The sequence below is a fragment of the Camelus ferus genome, chromosome 15 (assembly GCF_009834535.1).
Source record: "Camelus ferus isolate YT-003-E chromosome 15, BCGSAC_Cfer_1.0, whole genome shotgun sequence".
Lineage (NCBI taxonomy): Eukaryota > Metazoa > Chordata > Mammalia > Artiodactyla > Camelidae > Camelus > Camelus ferus.
Genome location: NC_045710.1, coordinates 17,320,837 through 17,343,658, shown reverse-complemented (window position 1 = coordinate 17,343,658; position 22,822 = coordinate 17,320,837). Strand labels below are relative to the sequence as shown.

The following is a 22,822-nucleotide window of genomic DNA, read 5'->3' as shown; positions in this document are numbered from 1 at the left end:
CAGGAGGGATTGGGGGGTGCCAGGTGGAGCCTGGGTTGGGGTGCTCTGCCCTGCTGACCCCTCTTCTCTTCCCCCACAGGTGGAGCCATCGGAAGCCCAACCCCACAGGCAGCCTGAGGCCGAGTTTCACCAGTTTCACTCTGCACTCACCACACTGGGATCTATGTCTAAGTTTTAACTCCTGCTGACCAAGACCACGATAATTCCTCCCCCAAAGCCAAGCAGCCCCCCAGCCCCACACAGCCCCAGCCTGCCTCCCACCGCCCAGCTGCCCGCGATGCCCGCGATGCCAGCCAGCGGCCCCGGGGACACCAGCGGCTCCGCTCCGGAGCGGGAGGAGGACCGCAAGGTGAGCAGCCGGCTCTACTGGGGACCCTCCAGCCGAGCCTGGGAAGGGAGGGGAGGGCAGGGCCCATCCCCAAGAAACACAGCTCTGGGGAGCGCTGGGGGCCGTTCAGTCTTCACACAGGGCTGTAGGGAGGATGGGCCTCCTTGTGTCAATGAGCAAACTGAGGCTTGGAGAGGTTATGTCCTGGTGGTCGGGCCCCAGGACGCAGGCTTTTAACCCTTGTAGTGCTTGAGCAGAGCTTCCAACCCCAAGTCTGTGCAGTTGTTAGGGGTTGGCCTAGCAGAGTCCCCAAAACTGTCTTCCTTTCTGCGTCAGCCTCTTATTACTTGTGTATCCTTAGGTGAGTCACCTTACCTGGTTTAGCTGCCTGTTTCCCCAGGGTGTTTGGTAGCTTCTGGGAGGCCAAAGACAAGTTTGGGGGCTCTTGATGTTAGGCCCCTTGAGGGCTCCCTCTGCCGTACAGACAGGCAGGCAGGCTCACTCAGTGCTCTGTGTGCTCAGGGCTCCCCCGTCACCGTCACCGTCACCGTCACCGGGGAGACGGTGATTTCCCGCCCCCACCCCAGGCTCCAAGCAAGTGTCACTTCCTGGCCATGGAGCCAGTGATCTCCGGCCCTGTCAGGGATGACCTCTTCACACTTCTGCCGAACTCCAGTATGGGCCTAAATCAGCTCAAGGAGATCACAGCAGACATAGGAGTCCCTGCCGGGTCCCAACGGGTGGCCTTGGAACCTCAACAAACAGTGTCCACCTGTAGGCAAAGGCCCTCAAATCCCCAGCACTTGGACTCTGTTTCCCCTCTGTCAGTGGAATGATAAACCCCACCTGCTGATCCTGGTCTCCACAGTTCTGTCTGCCTGCTCCCCTTTCCCTGAGCAGGGGAGTGGGGTATGATGCTTGGTGGTATCTGGGAGTAGCTGGGCATGCTCATGGGTCACACTATGTCTCTTTGGAACCAGAGTGGACCCCTGGCACCAGGTGTGGGGCCTCTGAGCACTCAGAGGAGTGTCCACTCTGCTGACCCACCATCAGGGCAGTTCCCAGATCTGCTCCCTGCTTACCCTCCCCCAATGCATGCTCCACTCCTTTTGGGCTTGCTCATTCATAGAGCCAGTTTCTGTTTTCTGGGTGGTTTCCATCTATTTGGTCCTTGAGGACAACCCTTGAAACAAGTGGGGCAAGGACAGATGGCCATGGTTCGCAGACAAGGAAGCTGAGCCTGGCTACTCAGCAGTGGGTCCAGATGAGAGCCTGGTCTCCTGCATCAGAGCCTTTCCACTGCTCCACTTGTGTGGGTCCTGGCTTGGACACACACATACACACAGGCAGGCATGAAGGCCAGACACCTGCCTTCTCAGCCCAGAATTCTGCAGAGTGCCACGGGATGGGGGCCACTGGGCAGGGCTCCTAGGAGTTACAGGTCAGTCCCCTTCTTTCTGATCCCACAGCCCTCTGGGCTACTCCCACCTAGGACTCAGGCAGCAGCAGACCCAGACCCTGCCGCCACAGAGTCGGGGCCACCTGCAGCCGCCTGTGCTCTTGAGTGGCAGCTGTGGCCATAGATAATGCCCTCCCCTTCTTGGGCCTGGCTTTGCTCCTTTGTTAGATTAGGTGACCCTGACCCCTCTCCCCCTGTCTGATGTCCTGACTGGTGCTGACACAGCTCCGTGTTCATGCACTTGCAGTTGGTGGTCAGCTTACCCGCCTCCCCCTGGTGGGGGCGGTGAAGACAGCTGGGTCACATTCCTCCTGTTACTGAATAGGGCTTTCCTAGGCTACAGAGCCCCCAGCTCCTCCCCTGGGGAGCAGCAGACAGGCTCTCTATCACAGCAGTTCAGGACATAGAAAAAGCACTGGACGGAGAGTCACAAGTCCCGGGCCCAAGGCCTGAGTGTGTCACTTACTGGAGATGTGACTTCAGGCCCTCCGGGCTTGCGTTTGCTCAGCTGTAAAATGGGGATAGTAACTCTAGCCATGCCTGTTTTATGGGGTGGTTGTGGAAGTCAGATGAGGTCATGGGCATGGAGTGCCCTGCAAACAGCAAAGTCTGGTCCAATTATGAGGGATTACGATTGCTATTATTATCCACCCATAGTAACTGCTCTGGCTCGAGAGGCAGCACACGCACACCCAGGCCCTGAGCTGGGTGCTGATGGAGGGAGCTGATAGACAGGGGCGGGTGCCCCTCCCCGGCCTGCACGCTGGCTCACCTGGCACACCTCCCTGGCACCTCTGGGCTGGCTCCCGCAGCTCCAGGGAGCCGCCCTGGGAGGGCGGGCAGAGGCGCTGACAGCCACCCACTGCAGCCTGCGAAAGCCAGGCCTGGGGCAGGGGTGCTGCGTGGCTGCAGAGGGGAAGATGGGCTTGGGCTGCGGCCCAAGGAGCCTGGCGGAGTTTCCCAGGGCACCTGGCACAAAGGAACTGTTGGGTGAGCCAGAGGAAGGGGTGTGGCTGCCCAGTGGCCCCTTCACCACCTGGCCCCACATGCCCTTCCCGCCGCCCTCCCGGCCACGCCTCGTGTACCTTTCACTCCAGGGCTTCCTGGAGCTGCCAGGCCTTTGTTTATGCTGCGTCCTCTGCCTGGTATGCCCTTTCCCTGATTTTCTTTCCTCCTGTCTGATCAAAGGCCTGGCTTCAGTCTGCCTTGAATCACAGAGAGAACCAGCGGTTCTCCAAATGTGATCCCTAGACCAGCAGTACCAGTGGTACCTGGAAGGGCTAGACATGCCACAGCCCGGGCCCCACCCCGGCCTGCTGAGTCAGGAACCTGGGGACAAGACCCAGCAGTCCTTGTTCTCACCGGCCCTCACAGAGACTTGAGAAGTACAGTGTGGCTAACATCCAGCCCCGTGCTGCCCCTGGAGGGCAGGGCCCCAGCCACTGCCGTCTGACTCCTCAGGCCTGACTAGCACAGAGTAGGTGCTCAGGATGTGTTTTGTGGCTTGGATAGAAAGGAAGTTGAGAGTGATAAGACCTCTCCACAGGAGGACAATCCCAGAACCCGGATCAAGCCGGCAGGGGGAGGCGGCCATGCTTGTAGCCGGGACTGTAGACGTCTGGGTATGTGGTGTCCTCTGGTGTCGGGCCAGCATCCCTTCTCCCTGCAGCCTCCCCCACCCTACCATGCATACGTTGGGCAGGGAGGGCTGAGCTCTGGGGCTCTGGCTGGGGAGGGTCAGCTGGGTAAATGTGGCCACAGAAAAGGGAGGGGGAGCCGGGCAGGGAGGTGAGCAGCAGGGAGGCCAGGAGCCTTGGTCCTGACTCAGAGGGGATCATGGAGCTAGGGTGCCAGGCCTCGTGCGGAGGAGGGAGAGGGGAGAGGGAGCAGGAAAAGGGACCAGGAGCACTCCAAGCCTTGGGGCTGGTAGGGCGTCCTCAGATGCCCAAATGTGAATCAGTGCCTGGCCATGAGGGCAGGCCCCGGGCTGGGCCCCTGATCTTAAACTCCCCCTTCCCTCTGGCCTCAGAAACAACAGATGCATTGAGTGCTGACTATCTGCCAGGTGCTCTTCTAAGCTCTGTATTTGCATCATCTTATTTCATCCTTACAATTTCTCCATAAGGTAGGCTCTATTATTTTTATCACTCTATCCTATCAAAGACTAAACTGATGCTCAGAGAGGTTGGGTCATTTGTCTAAGGCCACACAGCTAGCAAGTGGTGATGGTCCTGGAATTGAAACCCAGGCTTCTGTGCCTTTCAGGCTGCCTACTGTGTGGAGGGGGATAGAGTGGACGGTGCCTCCCAGCTGTGAGGTTCCATAGTCCAATCCACGTTCTTCTGCTGAAGGTTCAAGAAAGTGTATGTAAACAAAAAGTCAGGATGGTTGGAGAAAGCTTTTCTCTGCGTAGCTGTGCTCTTACATGAGGTGGAGGTTGGGAGCACTTCATCTCCAGCAGGGGTTCACGTACACCGGCTTACATGCGTGACCATGGGTGCATGTGCACACTTGCATGCACACACACACAAGATACACACTTTTCCCTGAAGACACAGCTGGGACACATTGCTTCTTTCTCTTTCTCCTTTCCTCTCTGTACACATAGCTTCTCTTTCCTCCTCTTCAGACTTAGGTACCTTTCCAGGTACCTGGTACACAGTAGGGCTCCACAAATCTGTTGGATGAACAGAATAAACATTGCTGGAGGACCTAGTAAAGGGAAGGGGATAGGAAGATACAAGGATGAGTAAGCCATGCCTGGAGGAGGGAGGTCCTCCTTTGTGCAGGGGGAGCACAGCAAGTGTGCCCGTGTGCGTGTGTGTGTGTGTGTACATGTGTGTATGCACCCATGTACAGCCAGCGCTGTGGCTGGGGCTCTTCCCTCTTCACCTAAGTCCAACCCAGAGGCTTGGTGTGTACTGATTTCCCTTGGGTGGCGACCACTTCCTGTGCTCTGGTTCTCAAGCTCAAGGGCATCCTTGGGTGGGTTCCCCCTGGCTCCACTCTCAGCTGTTCCTCCTGGCCCACAGATCTGGTGCCCGCCCCTGGGCACGCTCTGCCTTTAGTGCACTCAGATGCCCACACTTGGCCACTCAGGGCCTGCTCTTTGCTTTATAATCATCACTATGGGGGTCATTGAAATAGCATCCCTCTGATGCACTTAAACAGTTCCAGAAAAGGTAGTTCTGCCCTCACCTCTTCAGGAACACAGCTGGTAATAACGGCGCATCCGTTTTCAGCTCAGTGGAGTCGATTAGATGCTCCAGTGTGGAGAGCAGACAGTGATGTAAGTAGTGCCCACTCCCAAGCTGACCAGGACCTGTATTTTAAGCTTCAGTTTCTCTAAGCTTCTCTAAGTTAGATGCTCTTACATGTCAAGTTTTACTTTGCAGTCAGTGCAGCCTTGAGTGGGGGTCACTTGGACTCTGGAGACAGACCTGTGTTTGAATATGGACTCAGCTGCATGACTGCTGAGCAGGGAAATGAGAGGTTTACCCGAGACAGCATGTGAGAGTGGTTAACACAGGGACCTGGCACAGCTGAAGTTAGTCTTAGAATTTATTTTGGACAATTAACTAGTTGTCTATCTACCAACCTATCAACACACTTGCGGTGAAGATGCACTGTGGCCCCAGAGACTGCAGGGCGTGGAGAAGAGTGGGGAAAATGCAGGTGAGAGTGCGAATGGTGTGGGTTTCAAGTCCCCTGAGAAGCTGGCATGTGGAAGAAGGTTACTCGTCCCAGTGTTTGCAGGCACAGCAGGCCTGTGGGCCCCTCTTCCCTTTACCCTCGAACAGAAGCGAAACTGAGGCCAGTTGCAAGATGACCTCACTCCTGATGGCAGGGGCTGTGGCCACCTTCAGAGGCCTGTGTGAGGGGCCACAGCTGGGCTCCAGGTCCCTCAGGTCCCTCATCCCCGACCAGGCTGGGGATGGGGCCCATCCTGGCCAGGAAGCTGGTGCCCCAGGGCCTAGGTGGGGAAGCTGAGCTCAGCTCTGCAGAGGGAACTGGGCTGGAGTGGGTGTCCCAGGACAACTGAGAAATGGGGGGATGCCCTTCCTTTCTGGCACCTGGGTTGAGCACTGGGCCAGGTCTTGCCCTGCAGCTGCCTCTGTGCGAAGCCACAGGGCAATTAGGGCTATTACTTATAATCACCCCACTTAACATCTAAGGGAGTTTCCTTTGTCCGACAGTTACCTCACGTAATCTTCACAATAACTCGAGGCACCCACTGTCATTATCCCCATTTCACAGATGAGGAGTTGAGGCTTCGAAAGGTTGAGAAACTTGGCAAAGGTCACATGGCTATGAAGTAGTTTAGTCTGGATTCTTTCCCTCTAGGTTGCCTAGTGAGGTGGGGATGAGACGTGGGGCTGCACAGAGCCTGATGGGCTGCTGAAGAAGTGAATGAGGGTGGGTTTGGGGGCCACGGAGGCGGCTGCAAGCAGAGTGGGTGTACTCTATCCCGACCCTCAGCACAGCGTCAGGCACTTGTGTGTCTCTGTGGTGTCTCTCCTTCTGAATGAAGTTCTCTATTTGCTTGTCTTTATATCCAGTACACAGTAGGTGTTCAGTAAATATTTTGGGGCATACCCGCGGGCCTGGCCTCATGGTGGACCTAGGGCCACAAAGGTGGGCACAGCTGGGCTGTGCTGGCCTGGCTGCATGCTTGGGGAACTCTGGAAGGCAGTAGGGCCCCTGCATGGTGCACAGGGCCTGGGAAAACCCACATGTGCAGGTACCTGGGAGCTGGGGGGCCTTGGAGAGGCCGCTGCTCTTCAGGAGAGTGACCTTTTGGAAGGGATGGGAGACCTTCATCAATAATTATAATACAAAACTCACCAAGCAGTCAGTGAATACTTGTTGAATAATGTTGATTTGTTGAAACAAAGTCCTGGTGAGCTTTGGGAGGTGACGGAGAGCACAAAAGGCAGGGGCTTTGGGGGGCTGTGTGGAAGCCCCTGCATCCCCAGCGGCTCCTGGTGCCCCTGCCCCGCCCGCCTGTCTTCCTGCAGCACGCCCTGGGGTGCAGCCCTCTGCGAGCCTGGCCTGGGTGCACCGGTCTGTGCGTGTGTGAGCGCGGTGTGGTCTGCAGGTCCTGTGTGCCCGTGCCCCTGTGTGCCTGGTGCTCAGGCGGCCCAGAGGGGGCCTCCGCCTGCCAGAGAAGCCAGTTTGTTTCACTGAATTCCACGACCACAGACAGGCCCTGGGAGGCCGGCCAGCCAGCTGGCAAAGGCTGTACGTGCTTCTTGTCCCAGGGGGCCCGGGCAAGTGGCTGACTAGATCCGGCAAGTTCATCCCCTCGACTCACACACCAACTTGAGACATCTGCTCAACGGATGCTGGGTCCGGAGCATCCGGTGTATGTTCTGAAGGGAGCACGTACGTCTAGCTGTCTGTCTCTGGGTGAGGGCCTTGGGGGACGTGTCTCTCTTAGGGGGTGGGTCCCTGTCTAGGCATGAGGCCCCTGAGACACTCTGTGTGGATGTGTGCATGTGAATGCCAGTGTAACCTTTACCGTCGCTTGCCTGCCTGCTCATGGTCTCTGTGTGTGTGTGTGTGTGTCTATGTCTGTGTCTACGCGTGCACACACCTATGTCAGTAGCATACGGTGTAGTGGCATGTTGCTGTGGAAAGACCCCTGGGCTAGGAATCGAAGGACTTAAAATTGGGTTCTAAAGGCCTCCCTTCCTGGCTCTCTGATCTCTGAAAGTTAGATAATCACTCTGAGTTTCAGATTTCCCGCCTGGGTAATGGGAAAAAATAATGCCAGCTCTGCTTTCTGTAAAGTGTTAAGAATGAAATGAAATAACGTATGTGAAAATGCTTTGTTAATTACCACATACTGTACAAATGAGAGATTATTATCGTCATGGCCCAGCTCATCAGAATGAGAAGTTGTATGTGGCTTAAAATAATCCATCCAGTGAGCTGTGTTAAAATGTAGGTCAAATCATAGCCTCAGAAGTTGAGAGAGGCTGATGGTAACTACCTAATCTAACAGGCCACCAAATGTGAAGGGGCTTTGAAAGCTGTAAAAAGTTACATAAATGTAAAGTGACATGATTATGTTTAAGCCTAGAAGATACATTTTAGTCATCCTGTTTCCTGATTTGGAGTTTTAAAGATCTGAGCAGCACTGGAGTCTCCTACCTGGTTGTACTGGTGCAGGTTTGTTGATTTTTACAGGTTGCCTCTCTCTGTGTGTATGGACACGTTTACTGAGCACCTACTATGTGACAGTCACTCATCAAGTATTTTGAGTGCCTGCCCTGTGCCAGAGCCTCCCTCTAGGCACTAGGGATGAATGCCAAAGTGAATAAGACATAGTCTCTTCCCTCGAGGGGCTTGTAGCCTGGCTAGAATGATCGCTGGCGGTTTCAGCACTGGATTGTGGGCACTTGGATTGTGGGCGCTACAGGAGAGGGAGGACACATGGACTCCGTCTAGGTAGGATATGGGAGGAGGGACCCAGGGGAAGGGAAGTGAGGTTGGAAAAGTCAGGGCTTGCTGGCCAACCTGAGGAGACGGTAGTCAGGGCAGAAGGAAGGGTCTATGCCAAGGTCCCAGGGAGGGAAGCAGCCTGCTTTTGCACCTGGCATGGTCAGTTTGCGATGGGTTGCAGGGCAGCAGGCCAGATCTTAGGGGCTTCCTTCACCGGGGCTAAGGAGCTTGGCTTGATCCTGCAGGGCCCTGGGAGCCCCCTCAGCAAGGGCTTAAGCTCTGCAGAGTGACATAATCAGCTTTGCATTTTGGAAAGACCATGGAGCCCCAGTGTTCCCGAGTATCTCACTGCAGCAGGACCAGCCAGATGTTGGGGTTTGTCTGTAGCCGTGAGTGATGGCTGCACATGCGGGGCGGTGAGCTGGGATCTGCCTAGGGACAGGGAGGGAGGCTGGGGAGGGAGGGAGCAGAGGAAGTTAACAATTCTTGAGTGACTCTCACGTGTCAGCTTTCCACATATTACTTCATTTAATTGTTATAGCATTACTGTGAAGTAGATATTACCCTCCCCGTTTTATAGGTGAGGAAAGCGAGACTCAGAGAGGTTCAGTAGCTGGAAGGGACTAGTGAGTAAAGAGCAGAGTGAAAGCTCAGCCTGCCCCCACCCTCTCCAAAGCCCATCTCACTAGACTTTCTGCCCCATGCCTGCCGCCACCCACTGGAAGGACTGACTAATTCAGTCCCCTCACTTGACAGATGAGGAAACCAACCTGGTCTCAAATCTGTTCCTGCTAAATTTGTTACTGTTTTCCAGCTGCTCCAAGTCACTGTGGATCAGATTCTTCCCTTTCAGAGTATTAGTGACGCCTCCTAGCTCAGTGCTACTTGCAGATTTGATAAGCATATTTTACATTCCTTTGCTCAACCCATCAGCAAAGATATTGAATGAAATAGGCCCCGTGACAGATGCGAGAATGAACCCCTCGATACGCCTCCTTGAGGGGCACGGCCCTGAGCCATCTGCTCACCCTGCTCAGTGTATCATCCCTCTCACTCATGGGTGTGAACGTAGGCAGGCCCAGAGCAGAAGGTATTGCCGCCTTCCTTCGCCCTGCATGGCACTACACCTTGGAAGAATGACATGTTGGCAAAAAAGAACGTGCATTTCACAAAGTTGTGCTTTAGGACTGGATGGAAAGTGTTGGCTGGAGTCGCTCAGACTTGGGTGCGTGTCCTGACCTGAGCTCTCATGGAGAGTTGGTTTCCTAAGCACACCCCAGGGTACCTGAGACCCGGGTGCTGAACTGGGCATTGAGTGCTGTGCCACACACACACACCCCAACCCCCTGGCCTGAGGAACAGGCTAAGTGTGCGGCCCTGGGGGCTCCCTGTTCTCAACGTGCCAGGACCTGGATAGGTGGTGTGGTGTCAGGGCCCTCCACCCCTTCCTCCTGAGAGTGCCGCACTGAATTAAGTTCAACAGGGAAGATGTGCTGAGCATCTCCTGTGCAGAATACATGTGTGGCTTAAGGTGAGGAATGACAGCGAGTCTCCAGATGGCACAGGGGTGGCCTATCAGGGGCCCTCAAAGACTTTCTCCATATGCCAGTGGAAGATGGGGCTTGCTGGGCAGGTATCTTGGTTTTAGTGTGGCCTAATAACCATGCTTCCTTAGTGCTGATCTGTGGCTTTGATTGGCTTTCATGTCTCTGATTAGTTCAGAGTAAAAGTTAGAAAAGCAAGTGGATCTCTCTGTAAGAAATGCAGTTCATTAAAGAAATAGTTCATAGCCCAGAATTTCTGGGTGGTAGGAATCTTTCCAGACTCCATGGCTGCCCCAACTGGTCCTGACCCACCTCAGCACCCCTCTGGGCTGCAGCCCCGTGCATTATGGCCCCATGGGCCCAACCACCAGGAACAGTCAGAGGCTCAGCCAGGTCTGGCCTAGTGCTCTCTGGGCAAGCATAGGTAGGAGGTGAGCCTCCTGCCCCTGGGGAATATGTAAGTCCTCTCATCTGGGGACATGTGGAAAACCCTCTAAGTGCTGGGCCTGCTCTTGGCTCTGGGAATTCAGCAGTGAACAAAACAGACAAAGGGATAAACCATTTGTTCATCTGTCTTCTTAAAAACCTGAGAAGCAGGCAGAAAAAAAAAAAAAATCACCTTCATACCCCCATTTTACAGATGAGGAAATTGAGGCTACGAGAGAACAGTCCTGGATCTAGCACATGGACAAGCCGGTCTCATACCTATTTCAGTTTGCTCTAAGCCCTGTTAAGCCCTGTGCCTTTCCACAACTTCCCATGGCCTCCAACTGTCTTATAAATGCTGAGTTACCTGGTCAGCATGATTAAGGTGGCGTCCTTTTAGCCACGGTAGAATCAGACCAAAAGCACCATCTCAGCCTGAAATTCACCTGCACTTGTGTAGATACAGTCAGGACCTTCACAGATATTAAGCTGCATTAATTATCAGAGAAATGCAAATCAAAACTACAATGAGGTAGCCCCTAACACCAGTTAGAATGACCATCATTAAAACTTCCACAAATGACAGGACATTTTTCACAGAACTAGAACAAATAATCCTAAACTTTATATGGAATCACAAAAGATCCAGAATTGCCAAACCAATACTGAAGGAAAAAAATGAAGCTGGAGGAATGACCTTCTCAGACTTCAGACAATATTACAGAGCTACAGTAGTCAAAACAGTGTGGTATTGGCAGAATAACAGACATATTGATCAATGGAACAGAATAGGGAGCGCAGAAATAAACCCACAGACCTACAGTCAATTAATCTTTGACAAAGGAGGCAAGGATATACAATGGAGAAAAGAAAGTGTCGTTAGTAAGCGATGTTGGGAAAACTGGACAGCTGCATGTAAATTAAGTTAGAACACTCCCTCACACCATACATAAAAATAAACTCAAAATGGCTTAAAGACAAATATAAGACAAGACACTATAACCTCCTAGAAGAAAACATTGGCAAAGCATTTTCTGACAGAAATCTTAGCAGTGTTCTAGGGCAGTCTACCAAGGCAATGGAAATAAAAGTAAAAATAAACAAATGGGACCTAATCAAATTTATAAGCTTTTGTGCAGGAAAATCATAAGCAAAATGACAATTTGTGGGGAGGGTATAGCTCAGTGGTAGTGCATGCGTAGCATGCATGAGGCCCTGGGTTCAATCTCCAGGACCACCATTAAAATCAACAAACAAACAAGCAAACAAACAAACAAACCCAATCCCCCTAAAAAAAAAACAATAAAATATTTTAATTAAAAAAAATGAAAACCTACGGAATGGGAGAAAATCTTTGCAAATGATCAACTGACAAATATTTAACTTCCAGAATATATAAACAGCTCATATAACTCAATAGTGAAAAAACAAACAACCCAATCCAAAAATGGGCAGAAGACCTAAACAAGCAGTTCTTCAATGAAGACACACAAATGGCCAATAGGCACATGGAAAAATGCTCAATACTGCTAATTATCAGAGAAATGCAAATCAGAACTACAATCAATGAGGTATCACCTCACACCAGTCAGAATGGCCATCATTAAAAAGTCCATAAATAATAAATGCTGGAGAGGGTGTGGAGAAAAGGGAATCCTCCTACACTGTTGGTGGGAATGTAGTTTGGTACAGCTGTTATGGAAAACAGTACGAAGAGTCCTCAAAAAAGTAAAAATAGACTTACCATATGATCCAGCAATCCCATTCCTGGACATATACTCAGAGGGAACTCAAATTTGAAAAGATACATGCACCCCAATATTCACAGTAGCACTACTTAACAATAGCCAAGACATGGAAACAACCTAAATGACCATTGACAGAGGATTGGATAAAGAAGCTTTGGTATATATATACAATGGAATACTACTCGGCCATAAAGACAATATAATAATGCCATTTGCAGCAACACTGATGGATCTGGAGATTGTTATTCTACGTGAAGTAAGCCAGAAAGAGAAAGAAAAATACCATATGATATCACTTATATCTGGAATCTAAAAAAAAAAAGAAGATACTAATGAGCTCAACTACAAAACAGAAACGGACTCACAGACAGTAAACAAACTTATTGTTACTGAGGGGAAAGGGGGTGGGAAGGGATAAATTGGGAGTTCAAGATGTGCAGATACTAACTACTATGTATAAAACAGATTAAAGACAAATTTCTTCTGTATAGCACAGGGAATTATATTCAATATCTTGTAGTAACCTATAATGAAAAATATGAAAATGAATATATGTATGTATATGTGTGACTGAAACAATTGACACGTTGTAACTGACTATACTTCAATTAAAACAAAAAAATCCACAAAGGATAAATGCTGAAGTGGGTGTGGAGTAAAGGGAACTTTCCTACACTGTTCCTGGGAACGTAATTTGGTGCAGCCACTATGGAAAACAGGATGGAGAATCCTTAAAAAACTAAAAATAGAGTTACCATATGATCTAGCAATCCCATTCCTGGGCATTTATCTGAAGAAAATTCTAATTCGAAAAGATACATGCTTCCCAATGTTCATAGCAGCACTATTTACAATAGCCAAGATATGGAAACAGCCTAAATGTCCATCAACAGATGAACAGATAAAGAAGATGTGGTATAAATATACAATGGAATATTACTCAGTGATAAAAAGAATGAAATAATGCTATTGTAGCACCATGGATGGACCTAGAAATTATCACACTAAGTGAAGTAAGTCAGAGAAAGACAAATATCATATCTTATCACTTTTATGTGGAATCTAAAAAAGTGTCACAAATATAGTTATATATGAAATAAAAACAGACTCACAGACATAGAAAACAAACCTACGGTTACCAAAGGGGAAAGGGGAGGGGAGGGTAAATTAGGAATTGGGTATTAGCAGATACAAACTACTGTATATAAAATAGATCAACAACAAGGTCCTGCTGTATAGCACAGGGAACTATATTCAATAGCTTGTAATAACCTATAATGAAAAAGAATCTATCTATATCTATAACTGAATCGCTATGCTGTACACCATAAACTAAGACAATGTTGTAAATCAACTATACTTGAATTTTAAAAAATTAAGCTGTCTTGGTAATATTTCCTCTCTGTATGATCCCAGTGATTGTTTCTTAAATGGGGGTTATCTGTGGGGTCTCAGAAGGCAGCTCGGCACCAGCAAGCCTGGCCTTACATGGGGCGTATGGCCCTGGGCTCCCCAGGTCTCTCATGGAGGCCTCCCCACCCTTGGCTGTCCCCCACCTCAGCCTTTCTGCCCTCACAGCTTCTCTGCCGTGTCTTCCTGAAAAGAGTTTCTCAAGGGTCTCTGGTCACAGGGCAGCCTTTCTCTCTCCACCCAGGACCCTGCTCTCTTGTCCACATCCGGCTCTGGGCTCCCTGTCCTTGGCTTTTCCTTCAGACTTTTCTCAGCTGGGCTCCTTAAGTGGTCTTTTTAGCCCCTCCCCAGCCATTCGGTCCTCACTGCCATGCCATTCTGCACAGCTTATCTCTAAGGCAGACCATTTCCATCCCTAACCAAATCACTTTGTTTTCAACAACTTTGCCTCTGGGGTTGGCAGCTCCCTTTATTTCTTGCACACACAATACACTGGTGTCCTCTTCCTGCTCCTCTGAACACACTCTCCAACTCCAACTTGACTGTAGCTTCCCCTCGGTGCTGAGGCCTTGTGCCTCTGTCTTACATGTCTTTGGAGGACTGGGAACCGCAGCTAAACCCTGAGTCTCCCTTCTGGGTGGGTGTGTCCCAGACATGCCTTGAGTGGATGGATGGACAGAGGGGGCCAGTGCTTCTCTTGCCATTGGTCTAACGTCTACAATTGGTGACAGTAGGTTTCCATCTGCGTGTCCCACCATCACTTGAAAATTAATGTGGCAAACCACAAGCTATTTTGAAATCACAAAAAATGAAAGTCGAGTGGGACTTTGAGGGCCATCGTGATTAAATCCCCTGGGAATCTGTGCACCTTCCCTGCTTTTCCATGGCACCAGCACGGCTCTGGGCTGGCCTCTCCGCAGGAGGACATGAAGCCATCTGTGGCTCCTGGCATCATGCAGGGCATGACTATGGGTCCTCTACTGGGTCAGGGTCTTTTTCTCTCCTCCTTCCCCAACACGCTTTTTGCTCGTGATTAGTCATGCTGGAGCCCGCTGAGTCAGAAGCGACTTGTGGGTGGTTTGTGGCCAGGCTGGAGCAGTGAGGCACGAGGACTTTCTAGGTTTATGTGTCTGCCCCATGAGACAAGCACAGCAGAGCCCGTCCCTGGCAGGTGCCAGGTGAAATGTGGTGACAAAACCAAACTTCTGGTCCAGAATTCAATGAAGGAGGGGCATCAAGATGAACCAAGATGTGATGGTCCCTGAGATGCTCCTGTGGGGTGACAGGAACATGCAGTGTCAGCACCACATGGCAAGTGCCTCCGGGCAGATATACATACAGCGGCTGTAACGCCCTCCAGGTCCGTGACAGGCTTCCTTCCAAGGGCTGCATGTACTTCCAACATACACCGCTAAATTTCTTATTTCCCTTCATGTGATTTTCTTTTCAATAAAAGCAATTCATTCAGTATATAATTAATTTCATTTTTGTACTTGTGTAAGTTTTTTTGTATAAATAAACTTATATTCAGAGACAAATTCTTTGTCGGAGCATGTGTTATGATTCTGTGGTTCAGAAAATGTGTCCACCAGGAGGGAGAGCTGTGTGTCCTGCTGGGGCGGGGTCGGCCCTGAAGTTCCCCGAGGCTAGACTTAAATGCGGCCCTCAGGGCGGCTCAGTTCCTCACCAGGCAGGAAGCGAGGTGGGGGGAAAACCATCCCTGCCAGGGACACCTGCGTGGCACAGCCCTGGAAGTGCGGCTGCCCCAGGGGTGGGATGGTGGGCAGGGCTCTGGGGTCCAGCCCTGGCTTCACAGGCTGTGTCTGTGCCCACAGGAGGGAGAGGAGCAGGAGGAGGCTCGTGGCAAGGAGGAGCGGCAGGAGCCCAGCACGACTGCACGGAAGGTGGGGCGGCCTGGGAGGAAGCGCAAGCACCCCCCGGTGAGTGGTGGTGTCCCCGCAGCACGCATGCGCACGCGCGTGCTCTTAAACGCCAGTGATGTGTGTCCTGCAGGGACCTGGGGACGCTAAGACCAGGTGATGTGGTGCGCCCTTCTAGCTGCAGAGCCCAGTTTATTCCCCATTCTCTAGATCCCACAAGCACCCCCACAATCTTTCTATTTTCTGTATTGAACTGGAGGCCCTTAGAGGCTACGGGTCTTGTGCTGTGGGTCTTGTGGGACTTGAACCAGACCCCTGACTCCCGGCTTCTTTCTGGAAGGGCAGCAGGAGGGCAGGACGTTTCTCCCTCGCTTGCCTGCAGGGGCTCCTCCCTCCGCAACCAGACACCCACTCTCTCTGCCCTACCTGAGAGCTTGGGGAAGGGAACTGAGGTCTGGGAGTCTGATCAAAGTGAACAGGCAAGAGATGCAGGCTGATGAGACCCTTTCTAAGAGAGGAGGAGGTCTGGGCGCTGTTTAGATCTAGTAGAAGTGTAGGCCCCAGGGCTGGCCCACGAGCCCCAGGCTTCTGGGGACCATTGTCTCTGAACCTGGGGAATGGGGCTCTGGGGTTGCCCATGACGGAGAGTACTCCAGAGGGCAAGGCCTGTGGGCTGTAGAAGCCTGCAGCCTTATGTCTTAAACTCAGAGGCAGAACAATAATTTGCCGGCACCAGAGACAGCTGGTCCCTTTCTTTTAAACCCTTCCAGCTGTGAATGGGAAACTTGGAGCAAGAAGGTAAGGACAAGCCAGGAGCCCTTCAAGGAAATGTTCTCAGTAAGGCAGGATTTTCTCCCTTGGGGCAGAGAGTCCAGGTGAACAGTGGCCACAGTGAAAGAGGACAGCGGAGGGCGGGAGAGAGGGCTGCACCAGCTGAAGGAGACGGGGTGGTTCTTAGAGCCAAGAGGTTTGGGAATCTGGAGGGTACTAAAGTGCACTGCTGCCAATTCTGCTTGGAGATTTGGAGGGGAAGGGGGGCAGAAGTTAAGTCATTTAACTGGTAAGTAATTTTAAGCATTTTAATATGAAAGCAAACACGGATATTTCATGGCCCGGAATGAAAAATTCACATGCAGTTGAAAGATAAAATGGGAGACTTCAAAGGAATTTCCAGCTTGCAGCAGACTCCAGGCTGCACTCCCAGATTGCCAGGGCATCCCTCCACTCTCCTCCCTGCATTGGGCAGCTTGTGGGAGAAAGTGGAGGGGCGCAGTGCAGGCTGGAGTGGGAGGGGGAGCCAGGCTGAGTCAGAGCCCACTGGTAATTCCATATCTGATCTGCATGTGTGTCCATGATCTGCAGGGCAAACTCCGCCTTCCCTGGTTTAGGTGCTAGGGACGGGAGCCACTACCTGTAGCCAGTGAGCCCTGGCAACCCTCTGACCCATCTTTTTGAGTCCCTGGAACCAGAGGGAGGGCACATCACTGAGAGGTGGTGTGAGGCCCCAGGGACAGAGGGTTCAAGGAAATTAGAGGCAGGTATGTGGAAGTGTGTCCAGAGACAGACAGATGAGAAGGAAGAGGGGCATGGCCCAGTGGGCGAAGGGTCAGTGCGTCATACACCCCTGGCCTGAAGCAGGGCCCAGCTGGAAGGAAAAGCACAGTCTTTAGAATCCAACAGAACTGGGTTTAAATCCCACCTCCAACACTGACCACCTGTGTGGCTTGAAAAAGTCATTGCCTGAACCTCAGGTTCCTCTTCTGAAAAAGAGAGATAATAAAGGAGCATTCCTCCTAGACCCCTATGAAAATTGAATGGATGAAAACACCAAAGAGCCAGTGGTCAGCAATGACTGGCCCTGCCCTTACCCGAAACAGAAGCAGCAGCACTGGATTTACTGCTTCCCAGCTGTGTGACCTTAGCAAGTTACTGAACCTCTCTGAACTTTTGCTTCCTCATTGGTAAAATATAGCTGCCAATAATACCTGCCCTGTCCACCTCCAGGGGTGCTTTGCAAACAGCAAAGAGGAGTCTAAATGCACAGGGCGGGCAGTGTCATAAACCTGCCCCCCTATAGGGGCCAGTGGACCAGGGTCTATAAGGCCTTTCAATGAGAGTTTGGCATCAGCCTCTCATCAGCTCCAGTGGGAGTGCACATCCCATGCAGGTCAGTCTGGATGTGGTCCAGCCCATGTCCTAAGTGACACCTGAAGCCACCTGGACTTTTGAGAGAGGTCCTGGGTTGGGAGAGAGAGCATGGGGAAGGCAGTGCTGACTGGGGAGGCAGGGGGCCGAGACAACTGTTGTGAAAGGAACCCTTTGCACACTGAGGGGAACAGAGAAAACAGCCTGCAGGTCTTCTCTGGCAGCAGGCTCCCAGGCCCCTAAGGGAGCCCATGGGGGAGGGAGGGTGGGACTTCGTGCTGCAGCTCAGGGCCAGCCCACAGTCCCCCGGGCCTCAGGCCACCTGGTTTACTCGTGGAACAGGTGCTTGCCCAGGCCTCCTCCCTTCCCCAGCAGAGGAGAACAGCAGGGAGGGCTTCTGGGGACTTGGTCCAGCTGTGGCCCTGGGAACAGATTGACCAGGGAGCTTTAAAGCAGCTGAGTGTGTGTCATCGAGCTAAGCCTGGAAAGGCGAGGAGCTTGGCTCAGATCCTGGCAGGTGGAATAGAGGGGGCAGCCCTGGGAAGCAAGAGAGGAAAACCTGGCTGCAGTCCGGGCTCTTGATTTGTGCAAACGTTGCACATCTCATGCTGGATGAGGAGGGACAAGGTACATCCAGTGGTGTCCTCACCACCCCCTGGCCCAAGGCTATGAAATCGTCTCTCTGCAACTTTTGCTTCCAAGGCCTGTCTGTCCCTGGGTACCTTTCACTTGCTCCTGCATCAGCCTCCTGGCTGCACCCTCACCCAGACCAGATCCCACCTGCCCCCAGCATCTCTCTAGACTCCCACCCCAGCCCTTCTTTTTTCAATGATAAACACATTACACCTACGGAGCACCTGCCAAATAAATAAGACTTATTTCAACCTGGTGTGCTAGAGAGGAGGCCACAATAATTATACTAAATACAGCCCATGGCATGTCTCTGCTCAAGGATCTCCAGGGGTTCCATTTCTCATGGGACGAGACCGGGAACACTCCATTTGGCTCCTCACCACATGCTGTCTCCTGCCTCTGCACTGGTGCTCAGTGTCATCTCTTTTACCAAAGAAACCTCGTCTTCTTGCTGCTCCCTGAATACCACAAGCATGTTTGTCCTACTGCCTCATAAGCTGTTCTGCTGCCTTCACATCTCTCTGCCTACCCAGTGTCACAGCCCACCAAAGCCTGTCTTGCAAGTGAAGCCTAGTGCAGCCATCGTGACCCACACTGGCTCTCCCTTTTGAGCTGTTTGTAAAATTAAAATGAACACTAAGTGGGGAGGCTGCAGCTCAGTGGTAGACTGCATGCTTAACATGCATGAGGTCCTGGGTTCAATCCCTAGGACCTTCATTTAAATAAACAAACCTAATTACTACCCCCCAAATATTTTTTTAGTTAAAAAAAAATAACATGAACACTGAGAAGTAAGACAGGATATCAGCCCACCAGTCCCAGGCTTGGGTCTTCACACCTGACCTTGAGAAGCACCAGTCTGCGAACTGTTTGTTACTCATCTGTGTAGAACTTGTGAATAAGTATTTAGAAACTTTTATATCAATTTGATACTGTTGCCGCATCCATGTGCATGATTTTGTATTTTACAAAAGTATCATTTCCTGGTGGATTGAGAATCTAAAAAACTAAAACCAGAGCCTGGCTTTTCACCCAGATAGTAGGAAAAGCCAGTGGAGAGAGCATGTCTCCTCCATTAGATCTGCTGTTTATGCCACCCTACATTGCGCTGTCCACCCACTCGCTGAGGACAGAGACCGTGAAGAAAGGCTGAGAGTGGTGCAGCACTTGATTGCCTGCAGAGGTCTTCTACAACCATGACTTCATTTGATGCTGACAATAAACTTGTGTGGGGTAGATGGGGGCTGCTGTCATTGCCGTCCTCACATTCAGATGAAGAGACTGAGGTTCAGAGAGGACTGGGCTTGGACTCCACGCCTCCCAACTGCAAAGCCCACAGTGCTCATTGCTCCTTGCCATTCCAGCAGCACCATCTGGAAGACTGGGTATCTAAAATTCCCTTTAAGTTAATACATGAATGCAAGGCTGTTGGAAAGTGTGTGGACCTGGTCCAGAAAGCATCTAGAGAAAATAGAACTGAACAGGGTGACTGACCCAAATACCAGGGAGCCTGTGGGTAAGTGGGGAAGGCTGCGGTCTGAGGAGTGAGAGGTGGGCCCGTTTAAACCCGGCGGCAGCGTGTTGGCCTGCAGCACTGGCCTCAGAGCCAGGATGCTCACAGCCAGAGCAGGCAACAGGAAACAGGAAGCCGGCTGCAGGGCTGGGCGGGGCCTAGGAGGGGAGCTGGCACCTGGGCTCAGGGCCTGTGGGCTGGCCAGTGCCCATGGCCGGAGGAGGGGACAGTGGCGTGCCGGGCTGGTCTCTGCTGGCTGGAGGGTGTGAGCCTGTGTGTGGGTGTGAGTGTCAGGCTGGGAGGAAGAGGCATCTTCCTGTTCACCAGCTCTGAGGACGTTGCAGAGTAACAAGTGAGGGTGTCCAAAGCTGGTTCCTGCCTGGTCACAGGCCCAGAAAACCCTGCGACTGCCTTTGTCCTTCGCGCTGGTTGTAGCTGGGGCTCTAGGAGGGACAGTTTCTGCCCTTGTTCACCAGACCCTGGGGGGGACCAGCCCTTTAGGACTCCCTGCCCTGTTTACTAGGTATATGTCTTTATTCATTGAAGATTTATACTCATCAACTTCCTCCAGGGTTATTTTTGCTCAGTGGGAGCACTTTGAGGTCACCTCTTGCTAAGAATAACCCAGAAAGGGAGGGAGGGGGAGGGGGAGGAGGGGGCTGGGAGCAGGCGCTGAGCTCAGCCAGACCGGCCCAAAGCCAGCGTTACTCACTCCACGTTGGAGGCTGAACCTCCAACGCATTGCATGAGTGAGTGAGTTCACGAGGGCGAAAGTGCCCCACTTCAGAGCAAAAGACTCGGGGTGTAAGCTGTGTGAAACTGGGGAACCTTCTGCTGAAGCTTAAGCCAGCTGGGTACCGTTTAACTCAGCTGTTGGGAATTTGCAGTATTGGCTCATTTGATTTTTTGATTCTTAAGACAGAGCTCAAATTCCCTCTTTGGGTCCCGGTCAGAAGGGCTCCTTCACTAACTCTTGGAATCTTGACTCAGTGTCCCCTTGTTTTTATGTGCAGAACTTCCTGGAAGGGTATCTCCCATTCCTGGGCCCCAGCCCCTCTGGGAGCTTCCTGCCTGTGAGCCTGCATCCACACCCTGCTGCCCGCACCCCAGGCTTCTCATGCTTTTGAAGGTGTGAGGAAAACAGGGCTGTCATACCTCTCATGAGAATAGAGACTTTCCTTGTAACTCTGCCCAGCAGACTTACGTGTAGTGGGGAGACCGGGCTGTGGGCAGACTGGCTTGGCTGAGTGGATGAGGGTTTCATTTAAGAATGCATGTGATCTTGGTTGGAAGAGGTGGCTTGCAGGAAACCTGAGGATTTATACCTTATTCTCTCAAAAATGTGCTGTGTTCATCTGGAAGGTTTTGGAGAGGGTAGGGGACGTGAAGTGATGGGAGTCGTGTTCTGGGAAGCTTGCTCTGGCATCTGGGAGCATGACTGTTGAACGCAGGGAGATAGGGTAGGGTGGGTGGTGCCAGAAGATACCCCAAAGCCTATTAGGGGGCGGCTGTGGTGGGACAGGATTGGCAGGGCCTACACTGCTTGCTGCCATGGACCAGGGAGAGGAAGGAAGGTGCTGCAGGCCCCAGGGACGGCGGCAGTGTTATTGTCAGAGACTGAGACTTCTGGACAGGAGCTAGTAGGGTTTGGCAGGGGCCCTTTCAGAGGCTGCTCGGATAGCTGCTCTTATTAGGGGGAGCATCTAAATGAAATCCCAGAACCTCCATTTTGTTTTTCCAAAAATCCATTTATTTTCATCCCTCCCTGGCCGCTTCCCCAGAGCCACATGTTCCAGGCCACCTCCAGTGAGAGGCCTTCACTCCCTCTGGTGCCGGCCCCCATAGGCTTCCTAGGACCCAGTGGGCTTCTCCGGAGCCCGAGCTGCACCTGCACCACTCCTGCCCCTGCAGGGACCCGCCACACACACATCTGGGCAGAGTTGTTGACGTTGGTCTGCTTTCATCATCCTCACCTAGAGAATTTTGTGCGTTTCATTTCAGGCCACCCCAAGAAAGATTTAACCGGCTGGAAATGCTCCAGAGGAGGGCAGCTGAACAGATCAAGGGGAAGGCCAGGCTGCCAAATGAGGACAGACTAAAGAGATTACGGCTTCTCAGTCTAGAGAGACAAAGACTGAGAGGGGATGTGATTAAAGCTGTGAAATCACCTCGTAGGGTGGGGCAGGGTGAGCACGCCCCAGCGGGGGTGGGTGGGGGCGGGGAGACACCCATCAGAAACTTTAGAAAGGTACATGAAGCACAGACAAGAAAGCACCGTTTTCTACAGTGGGCCCCCAGCTCACCAAACATGTCACTCTGGGCCTGGATGGTGGAGGTTGAAAACAGAAATAACTTCAAAAGAGGTTTACTTAAATGCTACATGGGTCTTCTCTACATAATGGCTTTTTCAAGGGAGCCTCCAGCTCACCCTGAAATCCTTTGAGGTTGACTTCAAAGAGCACCGCCAGGCCTTCTTCCAGGGGGACAGGTATCCCTGCTGGAAGTGGAGCCCTGGTGGGCTGGTCACTCACCAGGAATGTTCGTTCTTGCATCCATTTGCCACAGCCAGCAGGAGCCCCGACCGAGTGACCTCTAAGACTTCACCAAGCCCTGAGGTTCTGTCCTCAGTCTCAAGTCACACACACACACACACACACACACACACACACACACACACACATCCTGGAGAGATCTCTGGTGTGAGGGAGACGGTGGGACCTAGAAGTTGTACCCAAGCTGGGGTCAGACTTTCCATAGTTGGCCGTCTTTGGTCTCTGGTCCTCCTGTCCCCTGACCCCACTAGTGGCACTTTTAGCCACTCCACAAGGAATAAGGAAATTGGAAGGGTCAGAGTCCCAGTTTCAATGTCTTGGGGCCTGACTCCATTCACACCAAGAAGGCTGAGCAGGGAGGCATGTGGGGCCTCTCTCGGGAGTGGGCTCCCTGCCTCAAGGCCACTTCTAGCCAATCAGATCAGAAGGCTGCCCAGGGAAGGGGCTGCAGGAAGGCCTGGAGCAGAGGAGTAGGGGAGCCTGGGCCCAGTGCCAACACTTAGGGGACAGGGCTGCCCTGCTTACGTGAACATTCAGCTGTTTCCTGAAACTGGAATCAACCTGGGAAAATTCAAGTCTTGGTAGGGAGCTTGATGGTCTTGCAGGAGCCGAGGGACTGGAATGAATGGCAGGGGTGGGTGGAGGGGGACTGTGTGTGTGTAGTTGTTATTGACATCACTGTGCGGCATCTGAGCACATCTCTGGCCGGTGAGCGGATGTCTCTGGGCCGTGTGCAC

General features: G+C 52.1%; 1 protein-coding gene across 6 annotated transcripts in view; it reads left to right on the top strand.

Annotated features, from left to right (window-relative positions):
- Window positions 1–22,822, top strand: part of DNMT3A (DNA methyltransferase 3 alpha) — a 103,115-nt gene that overhangs the window by 26,242 nt on the left and 54,051 nt on the right. For all 6 annotated transcript variants that reach the window (XM_032497153.1, XM_032497151.1, XM_032497152.1 and 3 more), the window contains 2 exons: window positions 80–349; window positions 15,198–15,302. In XM_032497153.1, coding sequence (XP_032353044.1) covers window positions 278–349; window positions 15,198–15,302 — 177 coding nt within the window. In that variant the 5' untranslated portion in view covers window positions 80–277. The remainder of the gene's footprint in view (window positions 1–79; window positions 350–15,197; window positions 15,303–22,822) is intronic.